At 37.9% G+C, this 23654-nt stretch overlaps 1 protein-coding gene across 1 annotated transcript; it reads left to right on the top strand.

The window, feature by feature from the left end:
• Positions 1-22383: 22383 nt before the first annotated feature.
• On the top strand, positions 22384-23363 carry LOC125357575 (histone H1.8). The gene is given in 6 exon segments (XM_048354536.1): positions 22384-22729; positions 22732-22962; positions 22965-23068; positions 23070-23173; positions 23175-23305; positions 23308-23363. Coding segments are annotated over 6 exon segments (972 nt in total).
• Positions 23364-23654: the final 291 nt, after the last annotated feature.

Genomic DNA, 23654 nt, shown 5'->3' with positions numbered 1-23654 from the left:
GTCTACTGAGGGGCATCTGGGTTGGTTCCAGATTCTCGCTATGACAAATTGTGCTGCGATGAACATTGTTGTGCTGGTGGCATTACTGTGATTTTGTTTGTGGTCTTTTGGATAGATACCCAAAAGTGGGGCTGCTGGGTCATAGGGGAGTTCTATATTGAGCCTTCTGAGGAATCTCCATACTGCTTGCCAGCGTGGCTGAACCAGTTTACATTCCCACCAACAATGAAGTAGGGTTCCCTTTTGGCCACATCCCCTCCAACAATTGTTATTATTAGTTTTCTTGATATATGACATTCTTGCTGGGGTGAGATGGAATCTCAATGTTGTTTTGATTTGCATTTCCTTTATGGCCAGTGATGTAGAGCATTTTTTCATATGTCTATTGGCCATTCTCATTTCCTCATCGGAGAAGTTTCTTTGTAAGTCTTTAGCCCACTTGATGAGGGGGCTATTGGTTCTTTGCGGTTTTGTTTTGGAAGAAGGTAATTTTTTTAGTTCTGCATATATTTTAGAGATGAGGCCTTTGTCTGTTGAATGTCCAGTAAAGATATTCTCCCAGTCTGTGGGCTTTCTGTTTATCTTGCGAGCTATGTCCTTTGCCGTGCAGAAGCTCTGCAGTTTGATGCAGTCCCATTTGTCCAACCTTTCTTTGATTTGTAGCCTTTCTGGGTCTTTGTTAAGAAAGTTCCGTCCTGGGCCAAGGAGCCCAAGTGTTTCTCCTTCCTTTAGTGTTTTCAGGGTGCCTGTTTTGATTTCAAGGTCTTTAATCCATTTGGAATTGATTTTGGTGCAGGGTGATATATAAGGATCTAGTTTTAGTTTGTTGCATGTGTTGAGCCAGTTTTGCCAGCACCACTTGTTAAAGAGGCTATCTTTCTTCTTCCATACTATTGTTTTAAGCAATCTTATTTGTAAAACCTTATTCTATGACATCTGTTGGATTGTTACTGAACTTAGGTTGTCACAGACAATGCTGCAGTGAGCCATGTTCTATGTTTATTACATATATATTCATGTATACATATCATCTATATGCATATATATGTAGGCATGTCTCTTAAAAGTGATACTGTTGTTTGCAAAAGCACATTTGTGTATAACATGGATAATTATAACCTATTTTTTCTTGTGGGACATGCTTGCAAAGTATTTTTTTTTCTTCTTTATTGTCAAAGTGAAGTACAGCGAGATTACAGTTTTATAAGTAAGGCAAATACATTATTTATCCAACTTGTTACCTCCTCCCTCATTTTCCCCCCATCTCCCACCTCCCTAGTTTCTCGTCACGCCCCCTCACGCCCTGTGAGTTGTATGGTTGGTTTACACCAATTGGTTTTGTAAGTATCACATTTGCAATGGTTTGTCATTTTATCCATTATCTCTCATTTTTGGTATTCTCTTTCCATTCCCTAGTTCCAATACATCTATAGACCGTTTCCAGGGTACTGAGATCAGTTACAGTGGCAGCAGGAGTAAAACCACACAAAAGGAATAAGAGAGAACAAAATGTACAGTTTCATATGGTATGTTGAAATTAACTACAGCAATGATATACCATTTATTTCCATAATATGGAGTTCATTTCACTTAGCATTATCTTATGCATTCAAATGGGCATAGCTATTGAGCTGTTGCGCTCTATATGTCTACCCAAACTGCAAAGCTTCTGCACAGCAAATGACATAGCTTGCAAGATAAACAGAAAGCCCACAGATTGGAGAAGACCTTTACCAGCCATACATCGGACAAAGGCCTCATATCTAAAACATACATAGAACTCAAAAAATTAAATTCCTCCAAAACATATCCTCAAAGAACCAACTGCCCTCTCACAAATGGGCTAAAGACCTAGAGACTTCTCTAAAGAGGAAATGAGAATGGCAAAGAGACACATGAAGAAGTGCTCTACATCACTGGCCACAAAAGAAATGCAAATCAAAACAACGCTGAGATTCCACCTCACCTCAGTAAGAATGTCCATTATCAGGAAAACAATAATAGCAAATGCTGGAGGGGATGTGGCCAAAAGGGAACATTGTTGGTGGGAATGAAAACTTGTTCAACCACTCTGGAAAACAGTGTGGAGATTCCTCAGAAGGCTCCCTTATGACCCAGCAGCCCAACTTTTGGTCATCTACACAAAAGATTACAAGCAAGACCACACAAAAGCCACCAGCAGACCTATGTTCATTACAGCACAATTTGCCATTGCTAAAATATGGAACCAACCCAGATGTTCTTCAGCTGATGAGTGGATCAAGAAAATGTGGTACATGTACACAATGGAATTCTATGACTCTATCAGAAAGAATGATACTGACTCATTCTTAAGGAAATGGAAGGACTTGGAAAAAAAATCATACTAAGTAAAGTGACCCAGACCCAAAGAAACATAAACCCTGTGGTTTCCCTCATAGGGAATAATTAGTACATATCTAGGTATGTTTATTTTTTAATAGCATCTTCCTAAACACTTATTAAAAGTTGCAGTGCTTTCCTTAGTGGCAAGTGAACATGGCACAGATTGTACATGGAATTTCCATTTCTATTCTTGCAAATACAGTCAAGCATCCTTTCATATATTTAGTAGTCATTGTGTTTCCTTTCCATTGTACATTACTCTGGCAATTTGCTACTCTTTGGGGCTTTTTTTAAATCTACAAAATCTTCATACATCTGAGAGATGTAATTGTGATAGAATAGCAGACAAGTTTTTTGTTGTTGCTATTTGGTTGTTCATCTTTTTGAATTTTTTTTTTTTTTTTTTTTTTTTTTTGGCCAGTCCAGGGGCTTGGACTCAGGGCCTGAGCACTGTCCCTGGCTTCTTTTTGCTCAAGGCTAGCATTCTGCCACTTGAGCCACAGCGCCACTTCTGGCCATTTTCTGTATATGTGGTGCTGAGGAATCGAACCCAGGGCCTCATGTATATGAGGCAAGCACTCTTGCCACTAGGCCATATCCCCAGCCCCATCTTTTTGAATTTTTATGTGAAGTAATTTTTATGTCCTAAAATATCAAACTTATACATACGATTGGCAAATATTTATTTTGTGATTTAGGAATAAATTTCAAGTCATTTACAAGTTTTTTAAAAAAATTTTTATGGTTATAAAAACAGTTCTCCATATTTTATTCTGGTATTTTTGTACTTTAATATTTATTTCATCCGAACTTGGAGTATTTGTAGTTGAACTTGATAACCAGCGAGAAAGCAATAATTATGAAACATTCTTTATTTTGTTACTGCATTTATTATAAACTGAACTAATATTTGTATTTGGGTCTATTTTGGGATTTTGTATGCTGTCTCAGTCACATTTGAAAATGGGTTAGGAGAAACATTATGTTAACAGTAAAGCTTAGAACATCCATGAATCAAGTGTGTCTTGGAACCAAAGCAAGGAAAAAGTAGGTGAGCATCATGAAGTCTCACATGGCTGAGGGCTAGAAAGTGATCATTAACTGAGGAGCCACATGGTCTCAGACAAAGACAAACTGGAATAGAAAAAGAGTTGATGGCATGTGAGGCATATTCCTGGCAGACCCAGTAGTCACACTGCCAAATATCCTTCCAATTCCATCCTAACTGTGGCGGCCCCAACACCAATAATGTAGCCCTTCTGTCAATTTCCTATAAAAGAAAACCAGCCTTGAGACCTCATTTGACTATCTGGAATGGTAGAAGCAACAGGAAGAATGTTCAGATGAGTTTCTGGCCAAAGGCACTGTACAGACACAGAATAGGCAGTTTTAATGCACTCACTGATGGTATTGACATGGAAATAATATTTGAGAACCATTGATGCAAATATATACAACAATCATTCCTATCACTGCTTCACAAATTTAAGGTGTCTTGTGATTCAAAGCATTGATAGCCTGAAGAAATAAGAGCTCAAGTTAATTTTGCTAAGATATATTTTGATAAAAAGACCAGAATCAAATCAGAGGGTCATGAGGTAGGTGTGTGTGTGTGTGTGTGTGTGTGTGTGTGTGTGTGTGTATGTACAGGAGCTAGGTTGATCTGAACAGTTCACTTGAGTTATAGTACTATGAGTGCTACTGAGTAGTCTTCCTTTTGTTTTACACAAGTAGTTGACCAGAATACCGTAAATAAACAAAACCATTCAACTAGAGTGATAGATAGTTCTCTATAGACCTTGGTACTGTCAGGATCAGAAATTTTGAGATAACTAATGTACATTCCAGCTTAATGTTACTTTTTTTTTGACAAGATATAAGCCTTCACCGTCTGTTGCAGCCACTGAAGTTTTAGCTGGATATATCAGAAATACTATAGTGGTGAGCTGGACTAGTTTCATGGACAGTTGACTAGGTAACTCTGTTGACTTAGTTTTGTGATTTCTCTGACATAGAATTCCTATGTACTTAAGGAGTGGGCCTAACAGTTTTACTTTGCATTGGGACCTTTATTAAAGAATGTCCTGGAAGCACTGCCATAGTCACAGTGCCTGCAAGACACCTGACATACCTGTGTCTAACAAATATTTCCCTTTGCTGGATGAACAATATACTGACATATAAATGATTTGACCTGTATAAATTACTTAGCTGGAGACCAGGGTTTGATAAATTCAGTGGGCTTTTTATTTTAATTTCCTTTTTTTCCCTAAGTAGTTTGTGTGCTTTTTTCAATTTCTTTATTGTCAAAGTGAAGTACAGAGGGGTTACAGTTTCACAAGTAAGGCAGTGGGTACATTTCTTATCAAACTTGTTACCTCCTCCCTCATTTTCCCCCTACTCTACCCTCCTCCCCATTTCCCTCTCCCCGCCATGAGTTGTATAGTTGGTTTAAACCCTATAGTTCTGTAAGTATTGTGGTTTCATTGATTTGTCTTTTTTATCCTTTGTCTCTCGATTTTGCTATTCCCTTTCCCTTCCCTAGTTCCAATACAAGTATATACAATATCCAGGGTACTAAAATCAGTTACAGTGATATCAGGGGTAAAACAATGGGAAAGAAGACTTTCTTAAAGCACAGATTCTAGTCACCATCTCCAAGGATTCAGGATTCAAATTGTATTAAATAAGGCCTGATAAATTTCTATTATGAAATAAGTGATATTAATGACACTGATATGGGCAGTCCTGGATCCATATGGAAAATTTGTCTAGAAATAAAAGTATAAGATTTGACTTTTGGTGCTCTCACCTTGTAGTTTTAAACTGCCTGGACTACTGGGGTGAGGAATGGAGCAACTTTATCTGGCCTTTTCTTATTTACCATCTATGATTTAATTTAGTTGTCATTTGGTCAGGTGGACTGTCTTCCCTACTTCCATCATGCAGCAGACATCTGTTCTTAGCCTACAACGCTCAGCATTTTTTCTCCCTTCTTGTAGTTGCACCCTGGGTATAATCTAGGTAGAAACTTTTCCCAATCTCATTCCCTGTGCTTCAGGTACTCTTGATTGCACCCCAAATCAAAGAGGAAATGAGGCTAATGTCTGTCAATCAGAGCATCATTTTTGCCTGTCCATGGCAATTTTTTCAAGGATGAGGAAATGACCCAATCATGGCCAATCCAATGTAATACAGCATTTTACTTGATGTCCTTGAAGAAAATACTTTTAGTTTCATTGGAAATAAACTGACAAAAAATCGATCCCTCTTGCCTGTAGATAGAGTCAGAAAATAAAGTCAACCATTGAAAGAGAGTAGAGTCCAGAGATGAAGAGATCAGGATTTTGATAATGTCTGAGAACAAAATCCAGTTCTACCCATGAGCTTTCTAGTTAAGAAGTCAAAATATTTTCATTTTTCTCAACCTCCTTTGGAATAAGTTTCCTGTAATGTCTAGCAAAACTATCTCAGCACACATAAAGAACCAGTAATTGATAATAAATATTATAATACTTCATCTACTAATGATTTCTGTGATGTGTATGTATGTATGTATGTATGTATGTATGTATGTATGTATGTATCTATCTATCTATCTATCTATCTATCTTTGTCTTCTTTCTATCATCTGTGTATCATCTATGCATCTATCTTATTCTGTGAACAATTTTTAAGGAGTTATATCTTTCAATTCCATATCCTTAGAAATGATCATCAAAATATATTGCCAGTAAGTCACACAAATAATGTTTGTTAAATCAAGATTTTTTTTAAGTTAAATACTTTACTTCCCCAAAGAATTTTCTAAACCTGGTGAACAGTTCAAACACCTGCCATTTTACATCTTAGCTATGTTCTCATACTTTCTTTGTGACTATGTTTACTTTTATCATTCTCATTGTTAAGAACATGTTCAGATTCTTTTATTTTTGTCTCGTAAGAGTTAGCCTCTTTTCCTTGATTTGTATCACACAGCCACCTGTGTTGTTACTTATTCAGATTTTCATCTTTGATTACATAATGTAGTTGTTTTCTTACTTTAATAGCAATTTGAAGTAATTCAGACCATTTCCTATAAGTATTTCCACCCACTTTTGAGATTTGCTGAATTTGCTTCCTGACACCTGGGAATAGGTATTTGTCATCTGTACCCAAGACTTTTTTTTCTTTTAACCAATCCTAGAGGACAACTGAATAAAACTGTCCTCTGAAAATCTTGTCAAAGATTTGGGAAATAAACCATCTATCATTCTATAATTACTTGATCATTAAAACAGATCAAATGGCATTATGTATATGATTCTGAGCTAAATTTTATAAAGGATTGAGAAGATGAGAAACCACAAGATCCCACCCTTTGGAAACCATGATGGAAAAGTGCAAAAGAGCTTTAGCACTGTGTAGGAAACGAAGGGAGAAAAATGTGAAAGAGTGATTGCAATTGACTTGGAACAGGAGGATAATTTTACCCAGGCTTTAGATGAGGGGTGAATGTTTTCAAGGTGAGCACAGATAACTCAATAGAGGGTTGTCATGCAATAACATATAAAGTCAATGCTCTAGTGTTAGTGGACAGTATAGCTATGAAAATACAATTCATAGAGGGACAGAGGGAATGGTGAAGCAAAAATAGGTAGCATGCCCGAAGAGAGGTCTCCAATTCTCTCTTGATTAGATTGGGACCACCTGGATAATCTGAACTAATCCTCACACTAAAGTCTTCAAATACTAACTGTAAACTCCTCTTTCACAAGTAAGGCAATATTTACTGTTTTTGAGGATTAGGGGTGGGATGTCATGTGTGTGTGTGTGTGTGTGTGTGTGTGTGTGTGTGTGTGTCTGTTACAGATTTCTTAAGTCATGAAGGAACTTTACAAAATTCATGTTCAACAATATATGTTAAGCTTGTTCCTATGAACTGTTATTCTAGTGACAGCAAGTGTAATTCAAACATGTCAGAAATAATCAAATCTAAGTATCACTGGACTTTGTTGTATCATTCAAAATCTATTGTCATCCAAACAATTTGCCCAGTCTATTTTTTCCCATATGATCATCTTTTACTACTCTTCAAACAAATCAAGGAGTAAGATTTACCATTTGTACATTGATTTAGTCATTGTTTTCCTTTCCACTAAAGCCAATGGTGATATGAATGCCATGTTATCGTCTAACTAGCAGAATAATTTTTTTTTTTTTTTTTTTTTGCCAGTCCTGGGCTTTCGACTCAGGGCCTGAGCACTGTCCCTGGCTTCTTTTTGCTCAAGGCTAGCACTCTGCCACGTGAGCCACAGCACCACTTCTGGCCATTTTCTATACATGTGGTGCTGGGGAATTGAACCCAGGGCTTCATGTATAGGAGGCAAGCACTCTTGCCACTAGGCTGTATTCCCAGCCCCTAGCAGAAGAATTTTTTTAGTAATACTTTCTCTAAAGACAGAGTATAACATCTTGTAGTCAGATTATAGTATTGCTTAACATTTGATTTATCAAAAGACTTTCACTAATGTAAGGGCATATTTTTTAAAATTTAATATGGCTTACTCAGTCAATATGGCCACTTTTAAGTGATGTTTAAGCTTCCGGTTACAGAAGTAATTCAAAGTCTGCTTTTTAGCTAAGGGCTCACGACATACCAAACACTACTGAGTCACTGTGAAGAAAGTAGAAAACAAAACAGGCAGAAATCCCTTCCATTTTAGAAAAGAGTAAAAGCCAATGTACAAAATATCTGAGTGGACTTAGTAATATTTTGGATGGGGATAAAAGCTAAGAGGACAAAAAAGAAAGGCAGAGTATGGAGGATTGTGGTTTGAGGTCAGCCTAAGCAAAATATTAGACCTTATCTAAAAAATAAACTTAAGCAAAAAAAAGTAGAGGCATGACTCAAAGGATATAACATCTGTTTGGCACTGGCAAGATCCAATTTCAAATGCCAATACTGCCAATGCAATGAAATGAAATAAAGAAACAAAATAATCAAATGATGAGGTACACCAGGAAATGTTGCCAGGGGCAGAGTTAAAATTTCTGATTTTAAAAATCACTGAGCAGTAACCATAGGAAATAAGGGAGATTGTGATCTACATTTCACAATAGGATTTTGAAGCTTTACAGACTCCAGGTGACTGACACTAGGTCTTTTGGCTTGTAGGTGTTCTCTTTTACTCTAGCTGCCAGCCACCTAACTGGGGTGCTGGGAAGGGCTGTAGGTAGGTGGGAAAGATAGCATGGGTCAGAAGCTGACTCTGCCCTCTTGAGCTGATATGGAAGAAGACAGGCCACCAACAATGGAAAACAAACAACATGAATGCACACAAGTGGGAATTGAGAAGATCTTAAACTGGAGTTAATGGCAAAGAGCCAAGAAACCATTCACTTTATTTAATTCCAAAGTCAGTTCTTCAGAGCAATAGACGGGCACTACTGAATTTCTTTCTTTTCTCATGATAAGAAGGTAAATGAGAGAAAGACAAGTGTCCTGTCTACCTGCACAATTTGGAGCCTGGCACTGGAGGGGAAACGAGTATATGTTGTTTATTTTTGTTTTGTTTTGTGTTCAGTCATAGGCAGCAGGACACACACACACACACACACACAGGAGCAGATTGAATTTTATTTTTTTAATTTTTGTTATCAAACTGATGTACAGAGAAGTTACTGTTTCATACGTTAGGCATTGGATACATTTCTTTATTTTTAATTTTTATTATCAAACTGTTGTACAGAGAGGTTACAGTTTCAAACGTTAGGCATTGGATACGTTTCTTATACTGTTTGTTAACTTGTCCCTCATACCCCCACCCTCCTCCCCCTTTCCCATTCCCCCCCGCCCCGCCCCGAGGTATTCAGTTCACTTACACCAAACAGTTTTGCAAGTATTGCTCTTGTAGTTGTTTGTCTTTTTTTACCCTGTGTCTCTCAATTTTGGTATTCCCTTTCAATTTCCTACTTCTAATACCAGTATACACGGTTTCCAATATACTCAGATAACATTACAGAGATAGCGTAGGTACAACAACAGGAAGGTGATACAAGAACATCATCAATAATAGAAGCTAAAGATACAGATGGGACGTTGAAAGCAGTTACATCTGTGATATAACAATTGTTTCCATAACATGGAGTTCATTTCACTTAGCATCATCTTATGTGTTCATAAGGGTATAGCTATTGGACCTTGTGATGCTCTACTATGACTTGCCTAAACCTGTACTAATTATGACCAATAAGGGAGACCATAGAGTCCATGTTTCTTTGAGTCTGGCTCACTTCACTTAGTATAATTTTTTTCCAAGTCCTTCCATTTCCTTACAAATGGGGCAATGTCATTCTTTCTGATAGAGGCATAATATTCCATTGTGTATATGTACCACATTTTCCTGATCCATTCGTCTACTGAGGGGCAACTGGGTTGGTTCCAGATTCTAGCTATGACAAATTGTGCTGCGATGAACATTGTTGTGCTGGTGGCATTACTGTGATTTTGTTTTCGGTATAGATACCTAAAAGTGGGGCTGCTGGGTCATAGGGGAGTTCTATATTGAGCCTTCTGAGGAATCTCCATACTGCTTGCCAGCGTGGCTGAACCAGTTTACATTCCCACCAACAATGAAGTAGGGTTCCCTTTTGGCCACATCCCCTCCAACATTTGTTTTCGTTAGTTTTCTTGATATATGACATTCTTACTGTGGTGAGATGGAATCTCAATGTTGTTTTGATTTGCATTTCTTTTATGGCCAGTGATTTAGAGCACTTTTTCATATGTTTATTGGCCATTCTCATTTCCTCATCAGAGAAGTCTCTTTGTAAGTCTTTAGCCCACTTGATGAGGGGGCTATTGATACTTTGCGGTTTTGTTTTGGAAGAAGGTAATTTTTTTAGTTCTGCATATATTTTAGATATGAGGCCTTTGGCCGTTGAATGTCCGGTAAAGATATTCTCCCAGTCTGTGGGCTTTCTGTTTATCTTGCGAGCTATGTCCTTTGCCGTGCAGAAGCTCTGCAGTTTGATGCAGTCCCATTTGTCCAACCTTTCTTTGATTTGTAGCCTTTCTGGGTCATTGTTAAGGAAGTTCTGTCTGTGCCAATGAGCCCAAGTGTTTCTCCTACTCTTTCCTTTAGTGTTTTCAGGGTGTCTGTTTTGATTTTGAGGTCTTTAATCCATTTGGAATTGATTTTGGTGCAGGGTGATATATAAGGATCTAGTTTTAGTTTGTTGCATGTGTTGAGCCAGTTTTGCCAGCACCATTTGTTAAAGAGGCTATCTTTCTTCCAAACTATTGTTTTAGCTCTTTTATCAAAGATTAAGTAGGTGTAGTTCTGCAGGTTCATTTCTGGGTCTTCAATTCTGTTCCATTGGTCTTCAGGCCTGTTCCAGTGCCAATACCAAGCTGTTTATATTACTATAGCTTTATAATACATCTTGAAGTTCGGTATTGTAATTCCTCCAACACTGTTCTTTCTGCTTAGGAGTGTTTTTGCTATTCTAGGTCTTTTATTGTTCCATATGAATTTCTGGATTGCTTCCTCTATTTCATTAAAGAATGGTGTTGGGATATTAATGAATATTGCATTGAATTTGTAGATAGCCTTTGGCAATATTGCCATTTTGATTATATTAATCCTCCCAATCCAGGAGCATGGGAGGTTTGTCTATTTCCTGAGTTCTGACGTAATTTCATTTTTCAAGCTTTTAAAGTTCTCCTCAAAGAGGTCTTTCACTTCTTTGGTTAAGGATATTCCTAGGTATTTTATGTTTTTGGGGGCTATTGCAAAAGGAGTTGCTTTCCTGATTTCAGCCTTAGGCTTCGGGTCGTTCGCAGAGTGAAAGGCCGTTGATTTTTGAAGGTTTATTTTATATCCTGCCACTTTGCCAAAGTTTTGGATCAGCTCTAGTTGCTTGTGGGTAGAGTCTAGGGGATTCTTTAGGTATAGGATCATATCATCTGTGAAGAGAGAAAGTTTAACTTCATCTTTTCCCTTTATATTTTCTTCTTGCCTAATTGCTCTGGCTAAAAATTCTAGTACTATGTTGAAGAGCAGGGGAGAGAGTGGACATCCCTGCCTTGTTCCTGATTTTAAAGGGAATGTCTTTAGTTTTTCACCATTTAGAGTTATACTTGCTGTTGGTTTGTCTGGATACATTTCTTGTACTGTTTGTTACCTCGTCCCTGATTCCCCACTCCCCAGTCCCCCGTTCCCTTTCCCCCCCCATGAGTTGTTCAGTTCATTTACACCAAATAGTTTTTAAGTATTGCTTTCGTAGTTGTTTGCCTTTTTTTACCCTGTGTCTCTCGATTTTGGTATTCCCTTTCAGTTTCCTAGTTCTAACCCAGTATACATGCTTTCCAATATACTCAGATAAGAGACAGAGATAGTGTAGGTACAACCACAGGAAGGGGATACAAGAACATCATCAATTATAGAAGCTACAGTTACACATAGCATGTTGAAAGTAGTTACAACAGTGATATAACAATGGTTTCCACAACATGGAGTTCATTTCACTTATCATCATCTTAAGTGTTCATAAGGGTATAGCTATTGGGCTCTATTGATCCTCTGCTGTGACGTGCCTAAACCTGTGCTAGTTATTCCCTGTGAGGGAGACCATAGAGTCCATGTTTCTTTAGGTCTGGCTCACTTCACTTAGTATAATTTTTTCCAAATCCTTCCATTTCCTTAAGAATGGGGAAATGTCATTCTTTCTGATAGAGGCATAATATTCCATTGTGTATATGTACCACATTTTCCTGATCCATTCGTCTACTGAGGGGCAACTGGGTTTGTTCCAGATTCTAGCTATGACAAATTGTGCTGCTATGAACATTGTTGTGCTGGTGGCTTTAGTGTGTTCTTGTTTGTGGTCTTTTGGGTAGATACTCAAAAGTGGGGCTGCTGGATCATAGGGGAGCTCTATGTTTAGCCTTCTGAGGAATCTCCACACCATTTTCCAGAGTGGCTGAACAAGTTTACCTTCCCACCAACAATGAAGTAGGTTTCCCTTTTGGCCACATCCCCTCCAACAATTGTTATTGTTAATTTTCTTGATAAAGGACATTTTTACTGGGGTGAGTTGGAATCTCATTGTTGTTTTGATTTGCATTTCTTTTATGGCCAGTGATGTAGAGCACTTTTTCATATGTCTCTTGGACATTCTCATTTCCTCATCAGAGAAGTCTCCTTTTAAGTCTTTAGCCTACTTTATGAGGGAGGGGGATATTGGTTCCTTGTGGTTTTGTTTTGTAGGAATGTAATTTTTTAGTTCTGCATATATTTTAGATATGAAGCCTTTGTCCATTGTATGGCTGGTAAAGATCTCTTCCCAATCTGTTGACTTTCTGTTTATCTTGCGAGCTATGTCCTTTGCCATGCATGCAGAAGCTCTGCAGTTTGATGCAGTCCCATTTGTCCAACCTTTCTTTGATTTGCAGCATTTCTGGGCCTTTATTAAGGAAGTTTTGTCTCATTCCAAGGAGCCCAAATGTTTCTCCTACTCCTTCCTTTAGTGTTTTCAGGGTATCTGTTTTAATTTCGAGGTCTTTGACCCATTTGTAATGGATTTTGGTGCAGCGTGATATATAAGGATCTAGTTTTAGTTTGTTGCTTGTGTTGAACCAGTTTTGCCAGCACCATTTGTTAAAGAGGCTATCTTTCTTCCATCCTATTTTTTTAGCTCCTTTACCAAAGATTAAGTAGGTGTAGTTCTGCAGGTTCATTTCTGGGTCTTCAATTCTGTTTTATTGGTCTTCAGGACTGTTCCTGTGCCCATACCAAACTGTTTTTATTACTATAGCTTTATAATACAGCTTGAAGTTGGGTATTGTAATTCCTCCAGCACTGTTCTTTCTGCTTAGGAATGTTTTTGCTATTCAGGGTCTTTTATTGTTCCATATGAATTTTTGGATTGCTTCCTCTATTTCATTAAAAATGGTGTTGGATATTAATGGGTATTGCATTGAATTTGTAGATAGCCTTTGGCAATATTGCCATTTTGATTATATTAATCCTCCCAATCCAGGAGCATGGGAGGTTTTTCCATTTCCTTAGTTCTGCCTTAATTTCATTTTTCATGTCATAGGCAGCAGGACACACACACAGACACACAGACACACACACACACACACACACACACACACACACACAGGAGCAGATTGAATTTTAGAAACCCAGGATCCCTTTTTGACATCCTTTTCCTGACACCCTTTCCTGTCCGTTGGTCTCTAACCACCTGGGTTCTTTCCATGATGGCTTTGTTCTTTGTAATAAAGTGGGATTTTGTGGTTCTTGTTCTTTAAGAATGAGCATAAATCAAGAAATAAAGCCAGATGCCCATTTGTAAAGCCCCAGCAAGCAAACAGATGACTTGTCTCAGCTTCTCTTGTAGCTTTCCTGAGAGGATGCTGACATGAATAGCAGAGGCCAGACAATGATTCATAGGGAAGATAAACAGCCTTCAATTCTCTCCTGAAGACCCTCACACCCCTCGTCCATGACTGGTCCTAGAGTAAAAGGTCATAGGGATAATATTACATCTGCAGCCTGCAAAGACCAGACTCAGTCTTCAAAAAGAGCTCTTCCATAATTGATGCTAATTATTATTGAGCCATATGCATCCTTTCACTGAAGGGCAGGTGTGTGTGTGGGGTGGGGGAGTTGGGGTTGTCTCATTGTTATAACCATTCTACCAAGAGCAAATTTACAATTCTTTTCATAGCTATACATTTGCCCAAGAAGTCCCAAATGTTGAATGTAGGTGGGTCATGAAGAATATACTATCAGGAATTTCTCCAGCTCTGTAATGAGATGTAGAGGAGTTAGGTGAATAACAAATGCTACCTTAGTATCCAGTGCAAGAAAATTGAGTGGGGAAGCATGATTTATTCATATGTGCTTGAACTCTACTGCTGGGCCTCTTGGTGGCTTGTGAGGTTTTGTACATTGCCATCTGTACTCACAGAGAGGTTAACAACAAATCTTGTGACCTTGAAACCCTCTGGAGATTTGCTTCCAAGGACATTCATCTGCTTTCTGATGATTTTTATGTGGGGGGAAGCCCAAGGAGGAGAAGGAAGCAAATAGAGGAAATGAAAGGAAATTCTCCTAGCTGTAGGTAAAACATAACTAGATTTAGTTGAATGCTGGAGTGGATGTGGGGACTTTCCTTGACATTTACCATCCTTTGTTTTGGAGAAGAATTTAAAAGAATGTTTTCTCCCCTTGCTTCCATCCATCATTCCTATTTTGTTTCCCCCTTGAAATACAACCTAATTTCTTTTAAAGGTTTCTCTTATATGTCAAAATATCAATGCAAAAATGTACCTGGACTATTCTCCCATTTGCAATTGGATCCCAACTTTGATTTTATTTTTTTTTAACACAACTAGCCTCTTTAAAGCAATTATTGATTGAGGAGGAAGTCAAGCACATGTTCAAGAATTATTGCCCTCTGCTATGTTTTGGACTGTTGTTCTGGATTCTGACTTCTCACTTTTGCTTCAGCATATCAGCCCACAATCTTCTCGCTTGCATTGTTTCTACTGACAGTTCTGTCATTCTTATCTTTGTTCCTTTGTATACAGTATATTTTTTCTTTATTGCACATTTTATGTGTATTTTAACATGTTCAGACTTTCCTTAACTATTCTGAAGGTAGTAGAGTTTAATATAGTAATGTGAGAGCATTACTCTGACATCTACCCTTTTCAATTAGGTTTATGAAATGTGTAATTTCTGTCTGTTTCCATTAATTATTTTCTCAGTTCATTGTAATCCTTCTTCTTTGCATAGATGGTGATTTTTATTAGATATTTTACCATTTTGAGCAAAGAATATTCCTTTAGAAAACCTTGAGCTCTATTTTTGATGTAGGTAAATTACTTAGAAAAATTTTGCTCCAATAGAGACCGTCAGGCTTGAGTCACGGATATTTTAGTTCTATAATTAAGGCAAAACCTTTCCAAATACCTTGTAATTCCGAAAAGTCCTTACTCATTTACTCTGGGCAATAGGAACATGAACTGTTCTGATCTTGTGAGCTCTCCAGAACATTCTCACTACCATTTCAATGGTTGTTTTCCTGTGCAGAGTAGTGGTTTGTTTGTTTGTTTTGTCTGTTTGTTCTTTTTGTTTTTGTTTTTTTACAAACATGTGCTGAAGCCTTGAGGCAAATTCTGTACATTTCTGGAACTTTCTCTCCTTTCTAGACCCTGCTCCGAGAATTTTAGATAACTCAAACCTCTTCAACCCTTTCATGTTGTTTTCTATGTTTTTGAAGCTGCTTTTGAATTATCTAGGCTGTTAAAGTCAACATTCTTCTGTCATTTACATCAATTGAATCATCATTTCTAGAAATGAGGATGAGAAACCTGCAGGTTAATCAGTTCTCCTCAAGTGCTATTTGGAGAGTCCTCAGCCCCAGTGAGAATGTTTTTGAAAGTTTGCCAATTCTGCTATCCAACAGAGTGCTCTGGAGCTTCATCTTCTGTGAGTCTGCCTTCAGTGGAGCAATCATGCTCACATTCTGCTCCTGGATATCCTTGGTATTGTAATATGCCAGAACAGTGCCTTCCTGTTACCCATCTGCAGGATCCCCACTTACTGGCCCAAGGGCAGGAAGAAATTGGGCTGGAACTTAAAGAGACCCAAGTCCTAGAATTGGCAGTGACATTGACTTGTTCCAAGGCATTTTTGTCTAAATTTCTGTTTGGCTATCTGCCAAGTGAACAATAATGACTAAATCTACCTCATTATATATGTTTATAACACATATGCATAATTTCAAGATCTCCCAACTTTTCTTAAATGTATTTCTTCTCTTTGCCCTTTATGTCTGCATCCTAACATCACTTCTTAGGGAAACAGCCCAGCCTATTTTTTCTTTCTTCTGCTATTAAAGTGTACCACTTACTACATTAGTGATTTTCTTTTATTTTTAGTTTTCTTTCATGATTATTTATTTATTTTGCTATAGTAGGGATAAGATTCAGGATGTCTACACATTATTTCACGTGAGTCATGGCCCCAGTCCTTTTTTTTTTAGTTTGTTTTTCAGATGGAGTCTATGCTTTTGCTTGGCCCAAGCTTATACATTTATCCCTGTACCTGTACCTTCAGAATATCTGGAATTAGAGGCATATGCCACTATACCTTGCCATATTTTCATAATTACTTATTTATTTAAAAATCTTTGTTTATTTATTCAAAATTCCTGGTATAGTTGGTTGATTGTTTTTTTGTTTTTGTTTTGGTTTTGGTTTTTGGTTTGTTTTTTGTTTGTCTTGGTAGTCTAACTCAAGGCCTAGAAGCTGTTTCTGAGTTTAAGTTAATTGTCAAGATGATGTACAGAGGGGTTAAAGTTACATATGAAAAGTAATGAGTATGTTTTTCATGGTACAACTTTTCCCCATAACGCTTGATTATAAACATTTGCATATCAGTGTTAATTGGTTTTGAGCATGTGCTTCAATTAATATAACATCCTCTGGTAATTTTAGAAGAAAACAGGTATGTGATTGCTCTTGTGGGGAGTTCCCTCTTACTGGAAAAGTGCTTTATTAATTCTGCAGTCTTAAACTAGTTGGGATACTGTTCTACCACTTTAAGCCCAATATTTATTCTGGAAGTATTTTATGCCAAAAATACATACCAGAAAGTCATGAATTTATGGCTTCAGCATGGGCAAACTTCAATCTACTGCCTTTTGTTTATTTTCTTCTCTGGTTTCCTGTGAAGTGAACTTCCTTTACTTAGTTTTACCCCATCCTCCCATCACTAGTGCTAAGAATCCTATCCTTCAGGGTCATGTACACTCTTAAGAACTCAGATTTTTCACTGGGAGAGTTAAAGAAAAGATATTTAGAGGAACTACAGGTGTTGTCTGTAACTCCTATAAGTGACACTCGGAGAGGGTCAAGTTGGCATAGCAAACCAGAATGTGGTGCCATAACTACTCGGATTATGTTCCCTTTGTTTGTTAACTCTGAGACTCGATTATATGTGAAACTGCATTAAACCATAATTTTCTTATCTCTGTGTTTGGGCCTGTTGTTTTCTCTGATTTTGTTTCCCTGACATTCTGACTCCATCTGCTTTCTATCTTTCAGGAATTCCTCAAAATTTCCCAGGAACTGGGGGCATTGTTTTTGTTTGTCATTACTGGTATTCATGTAATTATTCTGAGCTTTTAAGTAGCATAAAAGGTGCATTTATGTGCTCAGTCCTCATCTTGATGTCATCTTTAGTAGCTAAAATGTTAACAATTAAACAGAGGTAATAGTAAGTACACATCTAGGATAATCCTAGTAGAAGATTACAATAGCTCAATAGCTATATACATATGAGCACATAAGATGATGCTAAGTGCAATGAACTCCAAAGTATGGAAATAAATGGTTCATCATTGTTGTTGTTATTTTTAATGTACCATATGAAATTATGCTATTTTCTTTTGTCTTTCTTCCCCATGGTTTTACCCCTGATGTCACTGTAACTGATTCTGGTACCCTGGGTATTGTATATACGTTTATTGGAACTAGGGAAGGAAAAGGGAACATCAATATGGAGAGACAAAGGATAAAAGGTAAACCAATGAAACAACAAAGCTTACAAAACTATATCCTGTAAACAAACTGTACAACTCATAGGGAGGCAGGAGGGGAGTTGGGGAGAGGGGAAGGTAGGAGAAAAATGAGGGAGGAGGTAACAAGTTGGATAAGAAATGTATGAAACTGTAACCACTCCGTACATCACTTTGATAGTAAATAAATCAATTAAAAATAAATGATTTACATTTTTTGGAGAATACTTTTTCTAAATAGAACCCCAAATTTTGAATTTACTAGTTATTTGAAACTTGTGATCCTTTTTAACATAGTTGCTTTAAAGAAAATTTCTTATATAGTTCCATAATTGGTTGGGAAACGGAAAAAGTTGATTGAATTGAGGGAATGTAGAAGTAATACAGGCAAACATTTCACTTTAATGGAGCCACACATACATGAGCATTCTGGTGCCAATCTTTTGATTGATGCTTATCTTTCCTCAGATGTAGCTATCAAAATTGTAATTCTCGTTCTGCTATTTTCGTAAACCACCTGTGTCAGGGGTCATCTGTGTTTTCCAGCCTGCTTATTGTAAATAAGACAAGAATTAAAAGTCACTTTAGGGGATAATTGTATTCTATGCTTTTTTTTTCACTCCTATTCCAATTATTTGCCTTCTTGCCTCATCCACATCTATTTCTCAATAATGTTAACAAATTTTCTCTCTCATTATTTCAAAACAGTTTTTTTTTTAAATTCTGGTGTCCAATTTTGAATTAAGGGACTCAGGTTTGCTTAAATGATGATGAATCACTCAAGTCATGTCTCCTCATTGGCTTCTTGCTGGTTATTTCAGAGATGGAGTTTTCTGCCTGGATTGGCTTTCAACTTCTATTTTCTAGATTTCAGCCTCCTGAATATATAGGATTACAGATGTGAACCACAGAAGTCCAGCTCAAAACAGCTTTTAGCAAAGCAGCTCTTCCTTGCACACTCATTTATTTGTCCATGTGATATTTAAATTGTATAGTTACCATAAGTGCAGTAGGCATGAAAGCTTTGTGAACTAAGCTACCTCATTCATATTACCATGCCATAGAACTGAAGGGCAGAAAGTTACAAAACAGTGGGATTTCAATTGTAAGCGTTTAGAGACTATACATCTGGCTGTGTGAACTTAGATGAGAGCTCTGGCATATGTGACAATTATACTGCGTGGACATGGAATTACAAGGTTTCATTATTTACAGTTCATCATTTCTTATTCAACAAAAGAAAATCATAGTGGACTGCTAGCTTCCCAAAATATAGATATCAATATGTTAAAGGTAGATAAAAATGCACATAGTGAAATAAACAAAAAGCTCTGGGACAGATCTGTGTATACACTTATGATAACCAAGGCAGCATAAATAATGCAGAAAGTCCTGTTTATTTACACAGATGATATTGAGAAAATTGATTCACTGCATGGAGGAAGAATAACACTGGAGACAGCCTATTGCCACATCCAAGCTGATGAAATGTCTAACTATGGAAAACAAAATTAGAATGTTAATAGAAGAACATCGAAGAGAACATCTTAATAAAGAAGAGGATAAAGTTCTTAAAACATTCAGAAGCCAAAATCATAAAGTAAAACATTCTCATTTAGTCAGAGGTTAGGTGGACAATGGAACGAGCAGGTGAAAAACTGAGAAAAATGTATTTCAAATGTCCATATGTGAATAGAAATGATATAAACCAAGTTACCAGAGAAAAACACACCAAAAACTGAGGTCAAATTAACACTGGTAGATAGCTAAAATTTGACAAGTTAGTAATACCAAGTATTGGAGCGGAGAAAGATGTAAGAGCATGCTCATATGTTGTTGGTGGTAGGTGGGCCAGGATAGGCAGGTTCAGCCATTCCAGGGAAAATATTTTGCATTAATCAAAATGTGAATGTGAATATCATGTGACCCAGCAGTGCAACTCATAGGAGATACTTAGACTTGTAATGCCAATATACGTATAGATATATTTGATATATGTACATATATTAAGGGTACAAAAACACAAAGGAGATTCCCTAAGCCCTATAGGAAACTCATAAATAAATGGGTTTTTTTATTGTAATGACACAAATTTAAAAGAAAAAAGTAAGTATCATTGTGAAAAAAAGTAGAAAAGGACAGATGTAATAAAATACTTAGTATGCATGTATAAAATAGAATATGTTCCTCTTAAAATTGTTTAAAAACTGAAGAGGTAAGAAGGAGCAATAGGATGAGTCAATTTCATCAAAGTACATTAATACATAGATGCAAATGTCACAATGACACATGTTTATAAAATTCATATATGCCAACAAAAGAGGAAATAATACAAAAATCAAGTAGATAAATTGTGTACTAGGGAATATTATACAACAGTTAGTAGAATATTACTGACTTTATACATGGCACCATGAATACATAAACTATGCTTCTGAGTAAATAAAAATACAGAAGTTTTTAATTACATGAAAATATAGGCTATAACACTATACTACTTAGAGGACTTAAAATGTATGTGCTCATGTAATCGGAAACAATTTATAAGAACACATATAAGCACAGTGGATATTAAACAGTACACAGGTTACTATGGGTTGGTACAGAGGAATGGTAATGTGTAGAGAGTAAATAGATTAATGAAATGAGTAAATAAATTGATAAAACCAGTTTATTTTGCAAAAAATCATGTATAATGAACTTAGAAGCAAGGTAAACTCATCCCCCTTATCTTGCAGTCTGAATTGTTGAGAAGAGAAACCTTAATAAAACAATAGTTCAATTCCTTGAGAGCTCCTGGGATAGCTGAAGGGTAATAGTAGTAACAGATAGCAAGGTTCATTAGGGAGAGAAGAGCAGAGGGCTAACAGAACTGAGGAAAAATGCCTAACTTTGCAGAAAGCCTGCCAGGGCAGGCATGTTAACAGAACCCTTAAAGATGCCAAATTAATTTGTAAAAACAAGACAAAAAGTGACATGAAGAAAGAAACACAATAACTCATAAGAAAGAGTGTTTGTAAATTCAAAATTAGAATGTATTTGCTATGAGTTTAAGGTGAAAATGGTGTTGGAAATTCTAACGTACTCATACAAACCCCAGATACTTCAATGTGATTAGAGACATTTGATCACACCTGTAAAGACACCTGTAAAACAGGGAGTAAAATATAGAAGATTGTTATAAAAGTCTTCATTCACATAAAACAAATCTGGAGTCATGTTGCCTTGGTGCTGCATAAGCACAGGCAAATGTGATGGATGGTTAACATAGGGGTTCACATACCTAGATCATAGATAGGCTCACAAACTTAGTCACACATTTTTCTGGGTATGACTATGAGAGTGCTTATGTCTTGTGGGTGAGATTCACATTTAAGTTAGTAGAGTGAATAATCAGGTTGCATTCTTGTTTCTGTGCCTTATCCAATCAGTTGAAGGTCTGAAAAAAAGAAAACTGGCCAGGAAAGAATTTTGTGACTGACTCCAAACACTGACCTCAGTATTCTACCCTTAGTCTTAAAGTTGCTGGCCTTCAGTTTAAATATGCTACTGTCTTTCCTGGGGCTCCGGCTGGCTCTCTGTAGATCTTAACACTCGACAGTGTCCTTAATCTCATAAACCAATTGCTTATAATCTCTCTCTTGCTCTTGCTCTCGTTCTTGCTCTCTCACCCACATATTTGTATATACACAGAGAAAAAAATATACATATATTGTATAGTGGCCCATACATATAAATATGACAGGTTGGAGCAATGCATATACCCATATGTACACATTACTCCTATTGGTCCATTTTCCATGGAGAACTTTGACTAGTACAATATCACACCAATTGTTCTGCTTAGTTCTTCTGAATGAGAGCTTCTAGCTTTGAGCTCCTGACCTTACTTCTGTGTTCTTGGTATTAAGATAAAGCAAGATGGAAGGACTAACTTCAAGTCGTGTGTACTCACCTCACATTTTTCTACATCCTATTAACCAGTCATATGGTCATTTTTATCTTAGAAGTCAGAAAATCAGTTTCTGAGCTTGATATGCTGTCAGTCCATCAGTAGAAAGCAGAGAACTCTCCAAAAATAAGAAAATAATGAATACTAACATATACTTGCCAGTCTCTCTCATAGAAATGAATGTCTTCTAACACATAATTGACATGAATATAAGTTGAAAGAAAATTTACTAATATAAAAATTTACATTCATTATAAAACTATAGAGAAAGAATATTGGTCTAAATTCTAAGAAATTGCTGTTGAATTATATTTATGCATCTATATTTCCTCAGATTTAGTTGGTGAATTATTATAGAATTATCTCTTAAGAGGATAGCAGTTGAAATTTTATCAAAGATTAAAAATTACACATAAATGACTCAATTGTAAATCAGAACTCAATTATTGATGCCTGGAGGAGGAGGGCCTGTAGCCGCCCAGACCATGGCTCCCGGAAGTGTCTCCAGCCTCACCTCCTCCACCGACACCACCGAGTCCTCAGAGCCCTTGGGGGCAACACAACCCAGGCCTGAACCACAAGGGGGGGTCCTCTTGGTTCGCCGCAATCCCCCAACACTGTGCATGGTGCTGGAGGCGCTGCAGGCCAGGGAGCAGCAGCGGTGCACGTCCGTGGTGGCCATCAAGGTCTATATCCTGCACAAGTACCCAACGGTGGACGCCACCCGCTTCAAGTACCTGCTGAAGCAGGCCCTGGACATGGGCATGCGCCAGGGCCTCCTCGCCAGGCCGGCCAACTCCAAGGCCAAGGGGGCCACTGGCAGCTTTAAACTGGCCCCAAGCGCAAGAAGAGGGACCGGCCCAGGAAGACCCCAGCCCCAATGGCCTTCCAGAAAGCCCGAGAGACACAGCAGGGGCTTGACAATGCTGGCCAGGGGACCAAGGCTGCAGAGAGGCGGGAAGCAGCCAGGACAGCTCCCCCCAAACCAGGGGTGGCCAGGGAGAAGGCCCCCAAGAATGCCAACGAGATGGGGGTCAATAGAGCAAAACTGGGGGAGGCCAGGAAGGTCCCCCAAAATCAGACAAGGCTGTCGGGGCTCCTCCCAGCGTGGACAGGCTTAGTGGAAAGCTGGAGGTCACAGGCAGTGGGCGTAGTCGAGGAGCTGCTGGAGGGGGCCCCCAGGAAGCCCAAGGCAGGGGGCGGCCTTGGGAAGCCTCAGGCCCGCAAGGTCCAGAGTGGCACCGCGTCTCCCACCAAAAGGCATCTTTTGGGGCAGCGCCCCCAAAAGGACTGGGGTGGAAACCAAGAGCAAGGTTGAGGGGCCTCCCAAGGGGCGCAGGCCCAAGGCATGGCCCCTGCTCATGGCCAGGAAGACACAGGCACCTGAGGGGCCAAGGAAGCCGGGCCGCTCACCAAAGCCACCTCATGCAAGGCGTCCAGTAGGAAGGCGGAGGCCAGGAGCTAGGGCTGGCTGGCGGCAAGGATAGCGCTTTTTTGATCTTTTATTCCCCTGACAAACCACCGGTCTATTTAATTGTAACTTATTTATCAATAAAGAGTACCCTTTCTGTATTCTCACAATAAAATAAAATAAAAAAGAATTCAGTTATTGCTAGCCAGTTTGAAATGTTATCTATTTTTTAAGAAGCTTAAACATTACTTCTTTGATCATATCATTCATTTGCTAAGAAAGACAATTCTTTAAAGTAAAATAATTTTCAGATTGGGCTCTGAATAAGTGTAAGATCTAAATATT

This window comes from Perognathus longimembris, chromosome 9 (genome assembly GCF_023159225.1).
Source record: "Perognathus longimembris pacificus isolate PPM17 chromosome 9, ASM2315922v1, whole genome shotgun sequence".
Classification (NCBI taxonomy): domain Eukaryota; kingdom Metazoa; phylum Chordata; class Mammalia; order Rodentia; family Heteromyidae; genus Perognathus; species Perognathus longimembris.
Note: the sequence above shows the minus strand (reverse complement) of the source record. Positions and strands in the feature narration are given on the sequence as shown.